This window comes from Ictalurus punctatus, chromosome 5, assembly GCF_001660625.3.
Source record: "Ictalurus punctatus breed USDA103 chromosome 5, Coco_2.0, whole genome shotgun sequence".
NCBI classification, from domain to species: domain Eukaryota; kingdom Metazoa; phylum Chordata; class Actinopteri; order Siluriformes; family Ictaluridae; genus Ictalurus; species Ictalurus punctatus.
The window spans coordinates 17,471,666-17,494,539 of NC_030420.2; the positions used below are offsets into that span (position 1 = coordinate 17,471,666).

The following is a 22,874-nucleotide window of genomic DNA, read 5'->3' on the forward strand; positions in this document are numbered from 1 at the left end:
TTGGCCCTGAAGCATGAGACAGCCTGAGGTTCTCTCCCTGCTGTAGGCCATAGGCCACTGGCAGTCACACTATGAACAGCTACCATGTTCTCAAACTGAACTCCTTCCTCATGGCCATTACTCATAATCCAAGCTAATAATTGTGAATGTTTTGTGTGCACTGGTCGAAAATGACTCCCTGAAGAACTACAGTACATATCAAAGAGTCCCAAGCCAGTGCTGAAACTGTGTTGGAAAATTCTGGGGATGATGCTCCCTCCACTAACTGTTTTTAATTCTGCAATTAATTTTGCATAGACTGTTTATGTATAATTTATGTAAGGCATTTTGTTGCATTAATTAATTTTAATTTAAAAAATTGAATTTGGTGGAAAGATGGGGAATGAGTATCACACCAACCACTATTATGTGGGTGTAAGGCTGAAGAAAACAGACTTGAGAGACAGACAGTGTCACTATGGAAGGTTGACTTACTGAGAAACAAAAGAACTTGAGTAAGCATATAAGCAACTGAAAAGCCAGAGGGGGGCACCATCTCCACAAACCTGCACTGCATTTTCAATATGGCCACTGCATTAGTGTGTTGCTATTTTTAAATTTACAAGAGGAGGTGAACATGAGAAATTCACTTGACTGCTATGATTTATAACCTTGCCAGTTGATTAAGTCAATCAACACAGCCCAGTGTGAGTAGCTTTATTTTATTTCTGTGATATCTTCTCTACAAAATGACTTAAATAGCTTTTCTGCCTAATGTCACTGACAAACCTGGTTAATTACCCAAAGTGGGTTTCAAACAACTTTGAAATAAGTGTGTAGCACACTGTACATATTTATTATTTCTGCATGCATGGGGAAAGTGGTGTTCTGATTTATTGCAGCACTTTGTTAAAAGTAGGGCACTTTAACAAGATGACAAAGTTCTGAGAAAGAAGCAAGAAGGGCTTATTTATTTACAGGCAAGAAATGAGCAAGGAGAAAGAAAGAAGAGAGACACCACAACCAACTACATGACACAGACACAATCTACCCGTGATGGCCTGCAATTGTCCTTCTAATCCAACCTGTTTGAGTTTTCAGTGTGTGGTCCAAAAGAAAAAAAAAAGAAGTAGAGGTAACAAAAGAGAAGGAGAGAAAGATAAAGATGAAAAGATTCAACAGCACTGAGGATGCTAAAGGTGGGTTTTTCCTTGTTAATTCTCTATTTTGATTAGTCAGAAGGTTTTCAGTAATTTTCTGTAACAGCAACTCTGACAATAGTTCCAACTGTAGTTCAATGTTTATTTAAAACATACATAGATGCTATTTAAAACTTTAAATAAATACAAAGGAAAACATAGCATTCTTAACCTGATAAATGCCTCTTATAGTCTGCGCTACTCCCAAACACTGTGCGCTTAGAAGCACTTTGCAGCGGACTGAGCTCATAGCAAAGAAAGGTTCAAATATCAATAATATAAATGGGGAAGGAACTCGGATTTGAGAAGAATACCCAAAGTTGACTTCACAGTTGCGGTGGCATTTCATGTCACGAAAGACCCGTCACGGTGCCCATTGCTCTGTCCAAAAAGTGGGGTTCACCAAGTTGTGCAAAAATAGTAACAGCACCATCTATAGCAAATAGTCCATAGTTTTTTTTAAATATCCTTTTTTAAATATTCTTTATTTAAAAGAACCATTGTTCACACTATTTGCTATAGATTGTGCTGTTACTACTTTAGCGCATTTAGTATGTCCATTGTAATGAATAAAAAGCTTTGAAAAATTATGCAATTTATTTATAATTGCATTATGTATGAACAATAAAAAAAACCTGAAAGCGTAACTGACAATCATTCATAAAGTTGAAAAAATTCTTGATTTTTTTTTTTTTTTTTTTGCAATATTGCCCAGCCCTAACAGGAAGTATCTTGTTTCACAGAAATCCCTGCTAAACTCACAGATCCAAGGTTAGTGGTTTGATCCAAAGCTCGGGTTAGTCTGTATAGAGTTTCTGGGCATGTTTACACCATGTCTGAGTGGGTTTCCTACGGGTTTTCCCGTTTCCTCTTACCTCCCAAAAACAGCAGGTAGATTGGCAATGCTAAATTGCTCCTAGATATGAAAGGGTGTGTGAATGTGTGTGCGCATGGTACCCTGTGACAGGCTGTTGTGTATAGGTGCATCTCAAAAAATTAATATTGTGGCAAAGTTAATTTTTTCCCATAATTTAATTTAAAAAGTGAAACATTTATATATTCTAGATTTATTACAAATAAACTGAAATATTTCAAGCCTTTTTTTGTTTTAATCTTGATGATTACAGCTTACAGCTCATGGAACTCAAACATCCAATATCTCAAAATATTAGAATAAAGAATTTATAATACAGAAATGTTGACTTCTGATAAGTACATTAATTTATGTACACAATACTTGGTTGGGGCTCCTTTTGCATGTATTACTGCATCAATGTGGCATGGCATGGAGGCAATCAGCCTGTGGCACTGCTGAGATGTTATGGAACCCCAGGTTGCTTTGATAGCGGCCTTCGGCTCATCTGTATTGTTGGGTCTGGTGTCATAGATTCTCTGTGGGGTTCAGGTCAGGCGAGTTGGCTGGCCAATCAAGCACAGTAATACCATGGTCAGCATACTAGTATAGTAGCATGGTCAGTTACTAGTATTTTGGGACTGTGGGCGGGTGCCAAGTCCTGCTGGAAAAGGAAATCAGAATCTCCATCAAGCTTGTCAGCAGATGGAAGCATGAAGTGCTCTAAAATCTCCTGTTAGACGCTGCACTGACTCTGGACTTGAGAAAACACAGTGGACCAACACCAGCAGATGACATGGCACCCCAAATCATCACTGACTGTGGAAACTTCACACTGGACTTCAAGCAACTTCTGTGCCTCTCCAATCTTCTTCCAGACTCTGGGACCTTGATTTCCAAATGAAATGCAAAATTTATTGTGGTTGTGTGTACTGAACCAGACTGAGAGATTAAAGGCTCAGGAAACCTTTGCAGGTGTTTTGAGTTAATTATCTGATTAGAGCTCTAATCAGATAATTCTGTATTATAACTCGACATTTCTGTATTATAACTTCTTTACTCGAATATTTTGAGATACTGGATTTTTGATTTCCATGAGCTGTAAGCAGTAATCATAAAGATTAAAACAAAAAAAGCCTTGAAATATTCCACTTTATGTGTAATGAATCTAGAATATATGAAAGCTCAACTTTTTTTTTTATTAAATTACAGGAAAAAATGAACTTTTCCACAATATTTTAATTTTTTCAGATGCACCTGTATATTCCTGCCTTGCACACAGTGCTCCTGAGTCCTGGATCCACTGCAACTCTGTCCAGGACAAAGTGGTAACTGAAGAGGAATGAACGAATGAATAAACTGACATGATGTGTCAATTTTTAATTAATAAAAATGTTATTGTTTGCAATTTGCCATATATAATTATAAGGGGGATAAAACACATCACCTTGTCAATGATCAGTTTTCTATAACAGCCTGTTATAACAAGTTTTATAACAAGTTTTATTCCAAGGTATCACAGCAATATTTCTTGCTTAATAACAGTTCAATAGCAGTTTCCCTAATTTTACTAGAAGTGAATGGCATCCATTTATAGTCCACAGTTCTGTACATATGCAAAAAGACCATGTTCACACAATTGCTGTGGTCACCTCAAGGTCTTCAGCATCAACAGTACTGAGGGACATGTTCATATCATTCCAATATGAGTAGGTGTGTTTACATAGTAAGCCCATAACTAACACAGAATCTATAGTAGTGGTGATGGAGAGGGGGAACCAGTTTATGACTCTCTCATTATTTCAAGTTATAGCTTCCCACTGGTCCAGTGAAAATTTGATGGCAGCATTAAGATGCCTGCTCACTACCTCCTCATGGCTATGGACATACAGCTTATACATGTGCTAATGGAAAAATTGCATGGAGTGCATTATGTGTATATATATATATATATATATATATATATATATATATATATATACACACACACATACATACACACACATATATACTAACAAAACACAAGGGAACCATAAGCCTACATATATATGGAACTCTCTGGTACCCATGTCCAATAAAGATAAACAAAACACCCCAACACAAACATTCATTGAATAGTCATTTCTCCCAAGCTTAATTTAGTACTTTCTAGAATGCAATGTCGTGTCCTCAGCACTAAAGCTTAGGACTGCCATGGCCATTTCCTGTCTGGAAATCTGCATACAGTAGGAAGACAAACAGTCCTGTAAATAAAGACTCATGTCCAGAAACTGTCTTTTCTACGACGTGCATATTGACTGTAGTCAGATGCTCGGCTGATTAAAAATTGATTCCTTTTGAAAAAATCTAATCAACAGAACAGGATTCTTTCATATGTGGAGGGCACAGCTGCTGACACAGGGGGGAGTAGACCTGTTATTAACCCCTACCCTTCTGTGTGCATCCTTGCAAAGCCTGCACTCACACAAAGTCGAACAAACACACATGCGTGTGCCGCCTCATGGCCCAGGGCCAGATACAGGCCCAGACACCCTGAATTATTCAGCAGTCTGGGAGAAAGCTACAGCTACCTCGTTGTCGATTTATGCATGAAGGATGTAGGGGCCACTAACCGTACTGGACCATCTAGGCTCTGGGAGTCAGGTGTCCCTAAAGCGTGGCCCAAGGGAGGAGTGGGGGAAGAACAGTTGTGGTTGGGGTAGGTGGGGGTGGAGCGGAAAAGGTAGAGCAGGCTACTGGATTAGGGAGATGCGAGACTGAATTCATCAGCAGTGTAGCCAGGGTCACAGCAGGTTAATGTCACGTGTCTAGACGGACGCTCCTCCTGCCCTCTGCACGGAGAGCCAGCTGGGGATGAAACATAAATGCTGGGGATATTGACCGTGGTCAGATACTCCTAATACCTTACATGCCATAATCTTTTTTTCCCAGCCAAAGGTCAGGATTCGTATATTTTTAGTTAAAATTTGTAACGGCCTCCTGACTACAGGCATATTAGTGCCATTCACAGGCTACACAAATATGATTTTTAAAAAATATTTTTATTTTTATTTTGGTGGCTGATATCAAAAGCAAATCATTCATTGAACTGAGCCAAAATGACATTCCCCATCTCACAGACTGCAAGTTCAACATTAAAATCTGGTGTGGTCAATAAAGGTTTTCCTCTTCTGAGATAAATCATACAAATAAATGCTCATCATCAAGCTTAACCAATTTACACACCTTTAAGTGTGTAATGCAACTATAGAGGGAATAAATATAGCACTTCTGTGACAGGACCAATACCTTTTCAAGTTGATGCTTCATTCATGTGACCTCCACTCACAGGGTCAATCTAGCCCTCTCGCTCACCTCTCTGGGTCTCTACACAATCTAAGGTTCATATTTAAACACAGAATGAATTACTACGTGCAGGGCTACCTTTAATATGTTTAAAACCAAAAGAGTCAAAAGCTTAAAACCAAAAGAGTCAAAAGCGTCGCCCACACGACAGCCTGTGATTAGAGCCTCTTCATCCAGCACTCAACACTCAACCCATTATCATTACACAGACAATTACTGCTCCACCAGGGCCACTGCCACCACCCCAGTGCGTTTAGTAATCATGGCATTCTTCCTGGAAAAATGGGGGTAAGAAGGGGGAGGGAACGGTTAGCTGATGGCAACAGATCTGTTGTCATGAGACCCATCACCTTGGTGATCCTGGGCCAAAACTTTCAACCCAAGCTAAAGGGGAAGACAAGTTGCAAACAGTGAAGCTCAAAATGCACTGAATGTATTAGGAGACCACCTTTGGCTTGTGGGCAAAACAGACAGTACTGATTACCTCTTTTAAATGACTGTTAAAGAGCATTTCAATAAAGCAAAGTAAATGTTTTTATACAATTTTTGCTATCCACTTGTTATAGCTACTCAAAATAAAAATAAAAAATCACATCACAACCATTCTTTTGCACAAATAGGCACCTCAGGCAGTTTGCATTTCCTAGGTCAGAATACAGCCCAAATATAAATAATGTGTCTAGTAAAACTTAAGGCAGTTGTATCTGTTGCATAGTCATCTCATGCATCATCATGCAGTCCTAACTAACTATACAGCTACAGAATTAGACCACCTTGTTGGTTTACAGCTAGAGACCATAGCTCATCTTTTTACAATAACAGTGTTTGTTAATCGTTCTATAGGAGGCCTTGTTAGTGCTTGGTTTCTCACCACAGGACTGCTGGTTTTTTTAACCCACTGAGGTGTTTAATATCTCAGAAACACTGCTCTGCTTGCTATATGTGCGCTAGCGCCAGACACACTAACATGTTAGTGTCACTGCTTTACAGAGTCCGCCAGCCAAATACCTGATCACTGGTGGTCCTATGGTGGTCTCGTTCCACTGAACAATGGAGTAGAGGGGGTTAAGATGTATGTTTGGGATCAATATCTTTTTGAAAGATACATCTATGGCCAAGTCTTTAATTCCTGGCAGAGGCAACCAGGATTTGGGCTGAAATATTCTGGTAGTTAAAGGAATTCATGATGCCATAGAGGCGCAGTAGGTAGCACTGCAACCTCATGGCACCATCCTGAGTCTCGCATGTTCTCCTTATGGTTGTGTGGGTTTCCTCCAGGGTCTTTTACTTTTCCTCCCACTGTCCAAACACATGGGAGTAGGCAGATTTGCTAGATGTGAATAGGTTTGTGAACGCCTGTATGCACAGTGCCCTGGAATGGACTGGCATCCCATTTGGGGTGAATTCTGCTGCCTTCCACTCAGTGTCACCAGGATAGTCTCCAGATCCACTGTGACCCTAACCAGGATAAAGCGGTTACTGAAGATGAATGAATGACTGGGGTAAAAAAAGGATGAATTACACCTTTGCATTTCTGGCCATAACACATGATCTTGCTCTCATCTGACTACACTACACACAATTAAAATTGTAGTTACAATGATGCCCGATGAAGGTCAGATGCTGTGAGATGCTCTCAGGAAGACCTCATTTCATGCAATGCTCCCAAGCAGTTTGTTATGGTTGGTTTGCAAGAGGCTGACACAAGGACACATTGAACAGTGTACCTAATATAAAGGAAATGAAGTTTTAAATAAAATGCTGCAGTAAGACCAGTAGATGCAAATGTATTTTATTATTAGAATACCATAATAAATCAATCAATACCATAATAAACTTTTGATCAGGAGGATCCTGAAGCCTATTCTAGGAACACTGGCCATGATTAGGAAATTATTGTGATACTATATTCACTGTCACTTGGCTAATTTTAGGGACTTCATGACACCCATCAAGTCCCCCAAAACCACATAAGAAAGCCATTTCAAACAAAGATTCCTGCTATGGTTCAAATGTATTAATGCTTCTGCCCTTTTAAAATAGTGTGTGTCTTATGAGTCAGATGAAGAACACTGATTTTGGCCTCAGATAAATAGCACCCACGCACACTAACTCACAGCACCCACTCCCCTCCACTATGGCAAGTATCTATGTTCCAAGAGGAAATGCTTCATTTGCATGATGGCGGGTGCTATAGCAGTTAAGGTCAACGCTCTTTGCTGCATCTGAGCCAAAACCAAGGGCAGGTGGCCCAGTCCTGGAGAGGATATATACACCAAATGTACCCCATTTGCACAATGTAATTTCCTCACCTAATTCCACCAAGGTGACTGTGCATATATCTCAAACATCAGCATCTACCACAATCAAAATAGCTTTGTCGGTGACCGGGGGGAACAAGAGATGAGATTTAAGCTTAAAAATGTAATTACATTCAAATGTATTTCAAATGTAGCAAATATATTGAAATAGTATCAAACATAATGGTTTAGGATTTCACTAACCACTGGTTTGCATGTGTCCTTCAGAGTGAGGCAGCTGAGAAAGCACATTAATATGAGTACAAGTGTTGACATGAAAGAGCCAAGTGAATAGGAAACAAAATACACAAGGTTCTATGAACACACGTCATTCACTAAATCTAGTACAATATCAGTATAGCAAATAATTTCCACCCACTTCCACAAGCATTGGTTTAACCTGAGGATAGACTTACAAAAAAAGATTAGACTTGTAGAAAGAGCAGACTTTCACTTCAACACTGGAAAACAGGAGATGCTGATAGTATTTCAAAGAGACCTGGTCAGACTATTAACAATCCTGGAAATGGAACAGAGCTCCTCCGATGGCTGTTATGAAATGAATACATAGGTGATGACTACAGGCTCAGATAAAGACTCCTCTTGTGGCGCTTTGATCATTAATATGATAGAACTCAAGGGCAGTGAAGATAGCACTGTAGGAGATGCATGAACATGTAGTTTCATCAAAGCTCACAGACAACATGTACATATACACCAAAAAATCTTATATACCAGACACAATGATAAGTTCAATCAATAACACAGTTTGTGTGGGACATCAAGTAACCTAGGAGGTTTCACACAAGTTTAGTGTCAGCAGACTAAACAACCAACATTCAAAACAAACTATAAAGATTTTGTAGGAAGTAGGTAATTGAGTTATAGGAAAAGGCAATAGGCAAAAACATTTGCCTACAGTCAGTCATGATTTAGAAGGCAAACAGCATTTTCATCAAGCTGAGTTTAACCATATTGATTTTACACAGCAGTTCATGTAGTACAGTTATCATCTATGCCAGCATTGGCCCTTTCTCTGCTACACTCAGCTAAGTATCACGAGTAAGTACAATACTAGGGCACAATGAGGAGTAGTGATTAAGGTTATGCACTAGTGACTGATATGTTTGATTTAAATTCTATGACTGAGAGAAAGCCTCTGCTGACCCTTTAGAAAGGGTCTTTTGTTTACAAGGGTCTTTTGTTGTACCACAGATCTGGGGGCCACTACACAAGCCAAGAGACTGGCCTTCTCCCATGAGGTATGTACATTTCCACAGAACAAATGTAGCATTTTTCTCACAAGTGCATATACAGTCATGTGAAAAAATAAGTACATCCCATGGAAATTGTTGGGGTTTTTTTTTTTTTTTTTACATATTTGGACAAGCAAACATTTGAGCCTCTTTGAGTCTCTACATTTATCACACCTTCAAATCCATAAAATTAGAATCAGGTGTTCAAGATTGGGTGCCAGTGATTAGAAGCTGCTTAGGGAGTGCAGGTGGAACCAGTCTTATTTATACCCCTCTCATATCTAGTGTCTGGTGTTCCCTTTGCTATGGAGGTGTGTGGTGTCATCATGCCAAAATCTAAAGAAATCTGTAAGGCCTTCAGAAAAAGTGTCACGATTCCCCCTTGAAGCAGTGTGCGCTAAGCGCGAATGCGCGAGCACCTGCTTTTCCGATGTTGACCGTAGTGACATTGGGACACGTGTGTTTTGTTTATGTCTGTCATGTCTCCTCCCTGTTCCGTCATTGGCTGGGAATTCACGTGGGTCTGAATTGCTCTCAGCTGATAGCAGTTGAGACGCTGATCATGTCGGCATATATAGCGCGTGCCTCCCAGCACACAACGCGGAAGATTAATAAGTCGTAAGTGAATGTTTAGCGTTAGTCATAGTCATAGTCAGTTCGCGCTGGATTCTCCGCTTCCAGTCCCTCGTTCTAGTTCGTGTCTTGTTTTGGTTATCGACCTAGATTCCTGCCTAGCCCCATGTATGCCTGTTTGCCAATCGCCTGACCTCTTGCATGTTTACGGATTACGTTCTGGATCACGTTTTGGATTTGTCTGCCTGCCTGTCTCTACAAATAAACAACTGTTATCCTGCACTTGCATCCGCCTTATCTCTGCTCCGTCACGATTCGTGACAGAATCTTCCGCCGAAACATGGATGCAGCAGGAGAACGGAGGAGACGCAGAACCCGGAAGTCGACGCCCACCGTCCCTGCTATGGACTCAGTCCACTTCCCACAATGGACAATTATGGAGCTTCCTGATCCATTTGACGGATTTTTCGGTGCCCCAGAGTATTTCCTGGTAGATTGTCAATTCTATTTCTCCAGCCTGTCAGACCCTAAGCCAGAGGAGAAGCACTGGCTCCGATTCATGTGGTCCCGGTTCTTTGGACCGGCCCGTCAATGGGTGCAGCTCAAACTGGATAAGCACTGTAGGAACCTGGACAGTGTAGAACAGCTTGTGGGGGAATTCATGATGCGATTCGGGAGTCCGGAGGCGAAGGAGGAGCTAGAACAACTTCTCAGGGGGGTAAGTCTGGAAGGGGAACCTGCCCTGCCGTTTACCCACTACTACAGGCAACTTCATGCAGAGCTCAACTCTGAAATCCAAGTTAAGTCTCCAGTCCCTGAGATCCAAGTCAAGCCCTCAGTTCCTGAGATCCAAGTCAAGCCTCCAGTCCCTGAGATCCAAGTCAAGCCTCCAGTCCCTGAGATCCAAGTCAAGCCTCAAGTCAGGAAGGTCCAAGTCCCAGTCAAGTCTCAAGTCAGGAAGGTCCAAGTCAAGCCTCCAGTCCCTGAGATCCAAGTCAAGCCTCCAGTCCCTGAGATCCAAGTCAAGCCTCAAGCCCCTGAGATCCAAGTCAAGCCTCAAGCCCCTGAGATCCAAGTCAAGCCTCAAGCCCCTGAGATCCAAGTCAAGCCTCAAGTCCCTGAGATCCAAGTCAAGCCTCCAGGCTCTGACGCCAAAGTCAAGCCTCCAGGCTCTGACGCCCAAGCCAAGCCTCCAGGCTCTGACGCCCAAGCCAAGCTTCACGTCCCTGAGCTCACGTTTAAGCCTGCTGATCCAGTTTCCCAAGCTCTGCTAATATCTCAGCCTAATGACCAAATGCTGCTCACGCCCAAGTCTACCGACCCGGTCACCCAAGTTCATCCCACTGACACGCACAGCCAAGTTCTGCTCATGCGCCGGTCTGCCGACAGGCCCAGCCAAGTTCCGCTCACGCCACAGTCTGCTGATATGCAAAGCCAAGTTCCGCTCACGCCCCAGTCTGCTGACACGCCCAGCCAAGCTCTGCTCACGCCCCAGTCTGCTGACACGCCCAGCCAAGCTCCGCTCACGCCCCAGTCTGCTGACACGCCCAGACAAGCTCCGCTCACGCCCAGCCAAGCTCCGCTCACGCCCCAGTCTGCTGACACGCCCAGCCAAGCTCCGCCCATGCCCAAGGTTCACCTAGTGACCTCAGAGCCTCAGTCTCCCTGTTCAGCTGTAGACGTCGCTCAGCCTCCCTGTTCAGCTGTGGACGTCGCTCAGCCTCCCTGTTCAGCTGTGGACGTCGCTCAGCCTCCCTGCTCCATGGCAGATAGCGTTCCCCTCTTCTGCTTCGAGGAGACCCACGCTCCTCTCCCTGGCCGCACGGAGACCCACGCTCCTCTCCCTGGCCTTACAGGGGACTTCGCTCTGCCTTCCATTTCAGCTGGGGACGTCGCTCTGCTTTAAGGCGCCGACGAGGACGTCGCCCTGCTTCCCTGCTCTGCCGAGTACAGCGCTCTGTTTCCCTGCGCCGCCGAGGACGTCGATCTGCCTTCCTGCTCCGCCGAGGACGTTGCTCTGCCTTCATGCTCCGACAAGGACGTCGACCTGCTTCCCTGCTCCACCAAGTACAGTGCTCTGTTTCCCTGCTCCGACGAGGGCGTCGCTCTGCCTTCATGCTCCGACGGCGTTGTCCTGCTTCCCTGCTCCACCAAGTACAGTCCTCTGTTTCCCTGCTCTGCCGAGGACGTCGCTCTGCCATCATGCCCAGCTGAGGTCGTCACTCTGCCCTCATGCCCAGCTGAGGTCGTCGCTCTGCCCTCATGCCCAGCTGAGGTCGTCGCTCTGCCTCCCTGCCCAGCTGAGGTCGTCGCTCAGCCTCCCTGCCCAGCTGAGGTCGTCGCTCAGCCTCCCTGTCCAGCTGAGGTCGTCGCTCTGTTTCCCTACGCCGCCAAGAACACCGTGCAGTTTCCTGGCTCTGCTCGGGATATTCAGCCCATGGGGCCGGGGCCGCCAATGAAATGGGATGACTCATGGCACTCCGGGAGAAGTGCCTTTGGGGGGGGGGGGGGGGGGTTCTGTCACGATTCCCCCTTGAAGCAGCATGCTCTAAGCGCGAATGCGCGAGCACCTGCTTTTCCGCTGTTGACCGTAGTGACATTGGGACACGTGTGTTTTGTTTATGTCTGTCATGTCTCCTCCCTGTTCCGTCATTGGCTGGGAATTCACGTAGGTCTGAATTGCTCTCAGCTGATAGCAGTTGAGACGCTGATCATGTCGGCATATATAGCGCGTGCCTCCCAGTACACAACGCGGAAGATTAATAAGTCGTAAGTAAATGTTTAGCGTTAGTCATAGTCATAGTCAGTTCGCGCTGGATTCTCCGCTTCCAGTCCCTCGTTCTAGTTCGTGTCTTGTTTTGGTTATCGACCTAGATTCCTGCCTAGCCCCGTGTATGCCTGTTTGCCAATCGCCTGACCTCTTGCATGTTTACGGATTACCTTTTGGATCACGTTTTGGATTTGTCTGCCTGCCTGTCTCTACAAATAAACAACTGTTATCCTGCACTTGCATCCGTCTTATCTCTGCTCCGTCACGATTCGTGACAAAAGGGTTGTGGATGCCTAGGAGGGATTTAAAAAGATCTCCAAATTATTTGAAATACATCATTCCACTGTAAGGAAAATCATCTACAAATGGCACAGATTTCAAATGACTGCCAATTTGTCTAGGATTGGCCGTCCCACCAAATTCAGCCAAAGAGCACACTGTCTGATGCAAATAAAAGTCTCCAAGAACACCAAAATTTCATCACATGATCTGCTAGTTAGTTTTCAACTGTTGGTGTCAAAGTGCATGCCTCTACAATCAGAAAGAGATTGCACAAATTTGACCTGCATGGGAGGTGTGCCAGGAAAAAGCCTTTGCAAGACTACAGTTTGCCAATGAGCATATAGGCAAAGACCAGGCCTTGTGGAATAATGTGCTCTGGACAGACGAATCAAAGATAGAGTTGTTTGGCCACAGTAACAGCAGACATGTTTGGTGCAACCCAAACACAGCTTTTCCGGAGAAGCACCTCATACCAACTGTGAAGCACAGTGGTGGAAATGTTATGGTTTGAGGTTGCTTCGCTTCCTCAGGGACTGGACAGCTTGCATTCATTGATTCAACTATGAATTCTGCATCATATCAAAGAGTGCTTGAAGATAATGTGAGGCCATCTGTACAAAAGTTGAAGTTGAACTGAAAGTGGACCTTTCAACAGGATAATGATCCTAAGCACACTAGCAAATCCACCAAGGAATGGCTCACAAAGAAGAAATGGAGGTTTATGGAATGGCCTAGTCAAAGCTGGATTTGAATCCCATTGAAATGTTGTGGGGGGGATCCGTAACGGTAGTACCTGTAGTACAACTTTATTAATAGGCACTGTTTCAAAGATGATCAAATGTCTGCTTGTCCAAATATGTTTAAAAAAACCCAACAATTTCCCTGGGGTATACATATTTTTTCACATGACTGTAGCTATTTAGTAAGTTGAAATGATGTATATTTTAATATATAGCAATTTTTATATTCTAAAAGTCAGCAAAGGCTGCTGAAGGAACCATGGCCCCACTGCTCCAGAGCCATGCAAAGTGTCAAAATATGGGTATGGTACAAGTAACTGCTTATAAAAATTTCCTTAGATCAAGAAGATCCCCCTCACATCATGCCGGCTGTAGTGGTGTCTCATACACCATTGTATGTAGTATGGCTACAGTACATGGTAGTTCCATTTTCCAGCACATACTTTCAACAACAAAAAAATTCACACAAGACTCACCGCTGATTTTGCACTAAATCGTTTGAGTTTAAAGAAGTCTCATCCCATAGGTACTTGCTAGTCCCTACAGTGAAGCCATGGGTAACCTGAACGACAGTTTTGAGTCTGCTTCAGCTCAAGAGGGAACGACAGAGGGAGTGAAGAGCAAGGCCCCCAAGTGAGATGCTGTGATGACACTCACTCTCATGTTTACACCCCACTGCTCGAGCCTCAGGGGAAAAGGGGGGAAAAGTGCTTCCCATCTTCAGCAAGGCCTACCGCACTGTTTAGCTAAACCTGCTGCTCTCGGTGGCGTGCATACAAAAGAGAGAGTGAGAGAGAGAAAGAGTGCAAGAGAGCAAAAGAGAGCAAGAGCATAGAGAGAATGAGAGAGAAAGCACAGGGGTCCCCAGAGGGCTGAACAATCAGACAATTTCAAGATCACAAAGCATTAAACCAATCCCGGCAGGGTACACTAATTAAACAGCCGAGCCCGGTACCACCAACCAATCCCCACAGAGCAATTAAATCCATCCCCTCTAAAACACTAGAATTTGTCTGGGGAAAACTGCAAACGGAGAGAGAGGGAGAAAGAGAGGAAGAAAAAAAACAAAAATTATCTGGAAAAAGAGAAAGATGTGGAACATTTCAATTCAGTGTTTCAACCTACTGTAATTTAAGTCCAAAATGCCTGAACAATCCACTTTTTTTTGGTGGGGGGGTTGGATTGGCATAGGAGGATACAGACATCACATTTCAAAATGTATATTTATTTGATTATCTAAAACGAAAACGTTGTGTGATAAAAAAAATCCACGAGACATAGAATGAAACCGGTGCATTAGCCCCAAACTCTCTGTATGGAAAGCGATAATCTATTGTTCTTTTGTTTACTGGTTTATATCAGTTGGTAAGATAGTGGTTTTAATAATCCCATGTTTAGCTAACCACAGATCTCTGTTCATTAAGAACACAGTTTGATTCATATTCAACAGTGCAATTAGAAGGATTGTTTGATAAGAATATGATTGTTATTTGATGGCAATACTTTTTGTACCCATACATTGATGTTCCCAGAAACACTTTATCATCTGGTATGAGTTCTCTCCTTTAAAAAGTTAAATGTGGCCATGAAACATCAAGACACGGTAGAGCCTTAAGTGATCAAAAGGCTGCTTCATTCAGTGGCCAAAAGGCATCACAAGTCATAGTCTTTATGTTGTTTTCATCATATCTGATGCCAATTTAAGTTACGTAAAAACAAAACGCTCTAAATTACTGTTAGACGGCAACTGAATAACTTACTCCACATCATTCGTACTTTGTCACAAGTCTTTCACACTAACGTTAAAAATAATGTTATTTTTAAGATTTACAAAGTGTTTGTGCGTACATATTTCCATTAGGAATGGGGAATACGGCAAAAAATCTTATGATTTTACAATACACAACAAGTACCACAATTTAAGGTTTGCTAAAAGATTGGCAGAAAAAACAGCAGATTTATATTTTGTCTATAAAATATTTCAAAATTATTTAGCACGGGAAATGAAGGAAAGTGAAACATTTAGTTAAAAAAAAAGATATTTTAACACCCAGTCTGCTATTTGCGAGCAACAATGGACTCAGTATTATGGAAATACTGAAGATACCTGTGATAATTAGCTCTGTGTAATTTATCATGATATTGATGTTATACCATCATATCAACCAGTCCTAATAGCCATTACAATTAATACAATAAAATAATCTCAAACCTTCATATAAGTGCTGAAAAAAACTAAATGTAAAAAAGTGAATAGGTAGGTGAACAAATCTCAAAAGGTCTGCTACATTTAAGTTTCTTCACTATTAAACAATTAATAGTGCTTCTGGTAGTGCTGCTCACTTCTATCATATCCACTAATATTGGAAACTGTAATGTTCTCATACTGCATGTGTAATGGACCTATTCATGTGTTACAATGATAGTGAATGGAGGACAAATAAAGAAAAAAGCTAAGCTTATTATTAGTACCTCTAATACCTTAAATGCATAAAGAAAATGACCGTATAATAAAAATCTAGGTTGTGCTCAAATAAATGCTTCACTGATCTATTTTATGAGGGATACGCATAAAATCATGAATTTGCATTCAAATACAAGTACTGTCTTCACTGCATAGTAGCAGACAAAACAATATGTGTGTGCGCACACACAATCAAGGGGTCTCCTTTTATTCCTGAAGGGCAGAATGGACAATAGGGAACTGAATTACGTCAACAGAAGCACTGCCTGATATGAGATGGGCAGACAGCAGAGCAGGAGAACGGGGGAAGACGGAGAAAGAAGGATGGACAGGTTCAATAAAGGCTCTCTACAAAGCACAAGAAAGACTGGTGTTCAAAATTTCTGCCATCAGACAGGCAAAATAAATAAAGAGGGCTGATGTACAGGTACACAGTTCAATATGGCCCACCGGGCCAAGCCCCGGCTGCGAACAGGGAAGAGGAGGCATGGATTTATGCTCATACAGATGAGCTATTAGTGCTCTCCTCTCTCTCTCTCCCTCTCCCTTTTTTGAAAGAAAGGTTAAAAGATACTACTGCTGGGTTAAGGAGAATGAGGAAAGCCAAGGCTCTTTCTCCTCTGACCTAATGCATTCCCAAAGTTTTGTTAAAGCCTCATTATTTACTCCTGCACTGAGCCCATAGTCATCCACAGGAGCGTCAGAGAACAAGGTATTAATATGAAAATGCTGAGAGTTATTGCCATGAAGGACTGTGGTGCTCCAGTGCAGATCAATAGTGAAAAATTGAGGATCTATCCATTTGGGACGTTGTTAGTGATTTTTCGAGTGGGGATCCAGCTTAAGCTGTAAGGCGCGCATCATGGTTATACATCATGTGTAGTGGTAAGCCAACATTATGGTGAAGTTCTCACACACACATGCATAGCAAAGGTCAGTTCTGAACCATGAAGGTCAACATAATTCTTCATCAGTTCAGACTTTCCTGACTGTGCTTCTTGTCTTGTCAGGGAATCATGTTACTTCAGTTCAACACAGACAAACAGTCTGCTAATGCAGCTGCACATCACGTCAAACATATTAGAGAGTGGATTTCTTTGTGTGTTGCATAAAACCATCATTATAAAAAAAGAGCACAGGCGTATCAAAGCAGCCGTGTTTATCCTGGAACACTTGGTGCGAATGAAAGAAAATGACTCTGGACAGGTATGAAAAAAATCAATCCCCTGGAGGGTCACGGTGATTAAGCCGACGTTTTATGACAGACCTGTTCTCTCCTCTATGAATAGTTGCCCATCACAGCATTAAAAAATACAGTTTATCACTCCATACCTCATGCTGAATATCCGTTTTGAAGTCTCAAAACCAAAATTTAGCAAGGAAGGTTAACCTGCTTAAAGCTTGAGTCAGTTTCACTTCTTCCCTAATGTTATCAGCAAAGCTGAAGAATGTGACTTCTGGACCTCACAACTCAATTTGCCACAATATCAAGGCTTTTTTTTAATCTTTTTCTTCTTTGCATGAGATTTAGAGTGAGTGAGAGAGGTTGTAATCATGTACGCATGGTGGATAAGAAATTGTCCTACATCACACACATCTGCTGATTAAAGCATCAACAGATAAAGATCTCTGATCTGCATTTTGACAAACAGCCATGCAAACATTCACTATACATTCACTATTATGTCATCATAATTAATAATATATGTGGATAATCTGTTATTGGTTGCAGGGCCTGACTTCTGTGCATTAGTGTATGAATTCTCTTAAGGTTTCCTTGGATTTTCTTTCCATCATCGTAAACCCTTCTTAAACTGCACAGCAGAATCTATCAAATCCATACAGAATGTCACATTTTAAGAACAACAACAATAAATGCTGATCTACTATGCTATGAACGAGTGCAACTCTGAAATAAGTTGTCTTATCATTAATGGCACCATTTTTTGATCCTGTTACTGCCTGCTAAGGACCGAGTCCTACACAGTACGGCAACTCGTGTCCCTGATCTCATTCACACCTGAAAGAAACTGAGCCTCTGTACACAAGCAACATTTTGCTGCCACACTATGGAAAATTTGTCAAATCTTTGGTTAACAGTCTTCACATGTTGTCTATGCGCTTTTCACCAATTAATAAAGCAGTGTGTATCACATAAATGAAACATAAAATCATGGTTGTGTGTTTATGCATCTGGCAACTAAAACATGAACGTACCGCTCTGCCGCTGTCAGTGTGAGGCAAGCACACACACACACACACACACACAGCCACGCATGCAGAATTACAGTGCAATCACATTAATAAAATCCCATCATTAAGAAATGAATATTTATATGATCATTAAAAATCATGATTTTGTTCATTTTCTTATTTTTTTTTTTTAATGACTGAATAATTAACCGTATTTGGTAAAACCAACACTTGGCATGTACCATCAAGTACAAAAGCTGAGACTCATATAGACTCATCCCTAACTTACACTGAAACAGGCTTTAATCAGTATCTGGAGGAGGCACCAAATATTAGAGTGAGGAAGGTTTGCATTACACATCCAAACTCAGTTTAATGATGTGGATTTTATTGACTACTTTATCATATTGCACAAAGGACCGCATAAGACTGTTTCCTACTAGCCGGGACTTGAACCCTCCTGACTGGTTGTTTTAGACGGGTGCCCCCGGAATTGCCATCTGGCTGGTGTGAATGATTACCAAGGCAACGGCCAAGTGACCTGAGACCAGCAGGAACCAAGGTCACAGAACCCGCTTGCTCGCCATTCTGTGTCATCTTGTTTATGCCTAGGAGGACTACTCAGTGAGAATATGTTAAATAGTGAAAAGTTTTCTTCACTCTCAGTTTAGGAAATAAAACATGGCTAACCAGCAACAAGAACCGAGCTGTGTGATCATAGATGGAAGCCTAAATCATTAAGCCAAATATGTGACATCTAGTATAGTAAGTGCTGGTGCTTTTGATCAAAAATCTCAATAGAGCATGGTTGTATTTCTAATATTCTTCAAGAAGAAGATCAACTCTTATAAAACAGGGGACATTATGGAAACACCCTTAAGGTATAATACCAAAATAGCAGTTGGCTTTTAAGTTATTATAATTTGAGGGGAAACTGTCCCGACACCCAGGACACATAGATCCCAGACACAAATATCATTTGACACGGCCATATGCAACGCTGCAGACCAACACAGACAAAAGAGGGTAATAAATCAACTGTCAGCCACAGATCCCCCACATATTCCCCCACTGGTCGATGCAAGTAGACTATTTCCACCCAAGGGGTCTAAGGTTAGAGCACAACAACTGACAAGATAGACAATATAAGATTTTTGAGGAAGGTAGGACTGCAATATGAGCTTATCTACAGATTTTTGATGCAAACAAATTATCATTATGACTCACTTCTCTGGTTTCATAGTTCTCCAAGATAGGTTTGTTCTTGTCCATGTTTCAGTCTATATTTAAGGCGAACGTATAGATCTCTGAAGTTCAAGTTCATAGATAGGTGAGGGTACAAAGTAGACACTGCAGCCATGATACCCAACAAGAGAAATATTGGGAGAATAACACAGTCACAGGAACAGCCATGTCCACCCATAGTAAGTCTCGGTTTTGTTTCTTTGTTTTGTTGACATGTAAAATGCTTTGATTTGATTGCATGCACACACAAAAAAAAACAGAATATTTGACATGAATTCTATGGTGTTACCATGCAATGGTTTGCAATTGATCTAAAGTTGATCACACTTATTATCACATAATATATCTGTAATTTAACCAAGTTTACTGGCTTGTGTCTTATTTTTCCTCATCATTCCTTCAGCACATCCACATTCAGTGGGCAATTTTTGCTCGGATAACTCCGCAACTACAGCACACTGCGTTTTACATCGAACTGCAGATTAACATCTACTTTCCTTGCATGTGTACTTTTAAAGCCTATACATCAAAGAGAATAAGAAACAATGAAAGATGAAAATTTAATATTCATAAACCTCTGTCAAGAAGTGTATTATAAGAGTTAAACATTACAATTGAAGAACGTGTTGTGTGGTAATCACTCATCTTGGAGGGAAGAGCAAATGTCTCAATAATATCTAAGAACAGTTATTTTAAATGTAAAAAATAAATAAATAAATAAAAAACACAAGCTCGTTTAAAATAGTCATGTATTTTGTCGCACGTCAATACCGGCTGGAGTTTTGTCTGCATGTATGTGTAAACCCAATCTAATGTGATACAAAGAAAAAACGAAGGATGCTGACAGCGCATTCAGTAACTGCATTCAGTTCGCCTTGAATTGTCATCGGGTGCAGGTGAACACATCAATAACCCAGACCAGGTGTGACCTAGACTAACTCACAGAACAAAGTAAAGCCTTAAGACTCACATGTGCAATCGTGTGCATTCTTTTTTTTTTTTTTTTTTTAATTGGGAAAAAGAGGATCTGCAGACAATTGAGAAGCATGGCATTATGGGTTTAATAACACTGGTCAAACCCTGCAGCATGGCACATTCAATAATATTGGCTACTACTGTTTACAGTTCCAACTGTTTGAATGCGTTCCATTTATAAAAAATTTAGGTTTGTCTTTGTGGGTAGGTGTGTGTGTGTGGGGGGGGTGGGGGGGGGGGTCTGGGGGTTAGAGATGTCAAAACACTCATATTTAGCTTTTCAAATCAAACCCCTGGTTTCAAAGGATGCCTTTCTGTTACCTAGAGTTTGGAATAACAGTGTGTCCTCAGTGTGTAGAGTCCCACCTCAAACACTTCATTCCGAGCTTACTACAGTAACACTGATCATCACACTGTTACAGGATCTCCGCGCAAATCAATATCGGTGTCGATCGCGTCTACGGAGACGGAAACAACGTCGCAAGCAGCGTCTACATGTTTGAAAAACTAAAACGCGAACGAACCGCTCCACTGCTCCCATCACACACATTTCAACCCATCAGTGTCGGCGAGCGACTCTGAGCGCGCGCGCGCGCGCTCACACACACACACACACACACACACGGGCGGCCACACACCGGCAAAACGCGATTCCTCTCCAGCTCGGCTTTTTTTCCTCCATGCTCCCGTCATTTCTCATGTTACAGGACATCAATCACGCGCCTCAGACGGTGCCCTTGCGCCGGCCCAGGCTGATTTACAAACATTAGCAGGGAATGCAATTACACAGTCCTTGGCCGTGCACGGCTCACAATGCGGGGAGAAAAGGCAGGCGGACACACAAAAACACGCTTTGCGTTGTGCAAGGTGCCACACAGCGATATAAGAAACAGCAGTTTGCTCCGCGTGATTGCATTGCAACGCAACGGCGGTGCTCGTGACGAAACCTTTTGTCTCTGGTCGAGCGGTGACCGCATTATTTACGCAGAAAAAGATTTTTTTTTATTTTTTTTTTTAAACCTAAAGTGACTGCGTGGAAGCTGTAGGCTACCCCTATGTTAAAGAAAATACTCGTAAAATCCGTTTCGTCATTTAAAACAACGGGGATTTGCGTCCTGTAAAATAAACTGTATATATATTTTTCTCTTATTACGCAAAACAAGGCTGTAGCTTGAGAACCATTAACATTTTGAAAAGTTCCCCTATTGCAAACATAACTTCCGCACAAGTAGCTACACTTTCCGCTATCATTATGCGTGACCAGATATAAATAAAGATAAATAAATAAACAAAGCTGAACGTTAAGAACTTTTCCCTAACAAACCCATTCATTCTGCTTGACGTGGTGAAGCTGCGCATCACACGCGCGTGCTCAAATTAATACAAACATACAGCACCGAGGCACGAGCGTCGCCTTACCATACAATAACAAACATCTCCTGCATGATATAAACGTCCATGAAACAAGAAACAGTTCCTGCCAGCATGCCTTATCACCACCCGCACTCGGATTAGTCACGCACCGCCTTGCAAACTGATCAGAATAAACACCGTTTAAAAAAAAAAGTTAAGTGCACACAGTAAGACTCGCGAGAGCATTAAAAGTTTCCATGCCGAAGCACGACAGATGATAAGTGGAGGAAATGGTCAGGAAAGACGCGAGAAAGGCTCGGGGAAAGCAGTGCATGCAGAGAGGGACCGCGCTGCTCTCCGCTCCGCTCCGCCACTGATCAATGATTGAACCGAACAAAGGCAGAACAGGATCAATTTCTAATAACTATCAATGCAACGGCTTTTGTTTCGGCCCAAAAAAGTCGCCACGAAACAAAACGTTCTTTCTTTGCATCGTGTAATACCTCGTAAACGACTATTTACTGCAGAGAGGTGAGAGAGATGACCTACCTGCAGCCGCCGTAGATCAAATTTCTTCCAATATTGAAACATCGATCCCACATCGGCGGCCATCTTGGGGTATATTGAGGAGATTTTTTTTTTGCACCGGCTACAATAAATATATGGGCTGGATTCCCCTCGTTAAGCAACGTTGACGCTCCTCCACGTGAAAAAAAAATGTTATGAAAATATCAGCCCCCCTAAAAACTTAACGCTGCTGAGTGAGGAAGCAGAGCGAGAGGACGCGGAGATCATGTGTATTTAGAAAAGTAAAAGAAACGCACTCGGGTGGTTCGGTCCAGGGATTAACTGGCCAAGTGCACTTGATTCTGGTTCGGGAAAGTTATCGATACTGACGTAACGCGCTGATCGATATTGTCTGGTATCGGAAAGCAGAACAACGGAATAATGAACTGATATGTTTTAAAGGACAGTGTTTGAATGATGGCCTATAAACATTTCGGCTTTGATCTCAACATATAGTTCATATGAAATATGAACAAATACAAACTACAGATACAAAGACTTTCCGCTTTTGTAAGTGTTGAATGGGGTTATCATAGCCTATCTGAAAAGGCAACCGGGTGAAATGACGTCTTTATTGCTATATTTTTGCTTTTTCTGTTTGTTTATTTAAATACAACAAACAAATAAACTACTTTTGCAAACCTGACACATCGTAATTTATACGTTGAATATGTACAGTAAAACAAAGTTTTAAGCTGCTATTTATGCTAGAGAATAATAATAATAATAATAATAATAATAATAATAATAATAATAATAATAATAAGCAGGAAAGAATAA

General features: G+C 41.9%; 1 protein-coding gene across 2 annotated transcripts in view; it reads right to left on the reverse strand.

The window, feature by feature from the left end:
* cux2b (cut-like homeobox 2b) overlaps positions 1 to 22,656 on the reverse strand; it is a 159,052-nt gene extending 136,396 nt beyond the window's left edge. For both annotated transcript variants that reach the window (XM_017468990.3, XM_017468989.3), the window contains exon 1: positions 22,077 to 22,656. In XM_017468990.3, coding sequence (XP_017324479.1) covers positions 22,077 to 22,139 — 63 coding nt within the window. In that variant the 5' untranslated portion in view covers positions 22,140 to 22,656. The remainder of the gene's footprint in view (positions 1 to 22,076) is intronic.
* Between the last annotated feature and the right edge of the window lie 218 nt (positions 22,657 to 22,874).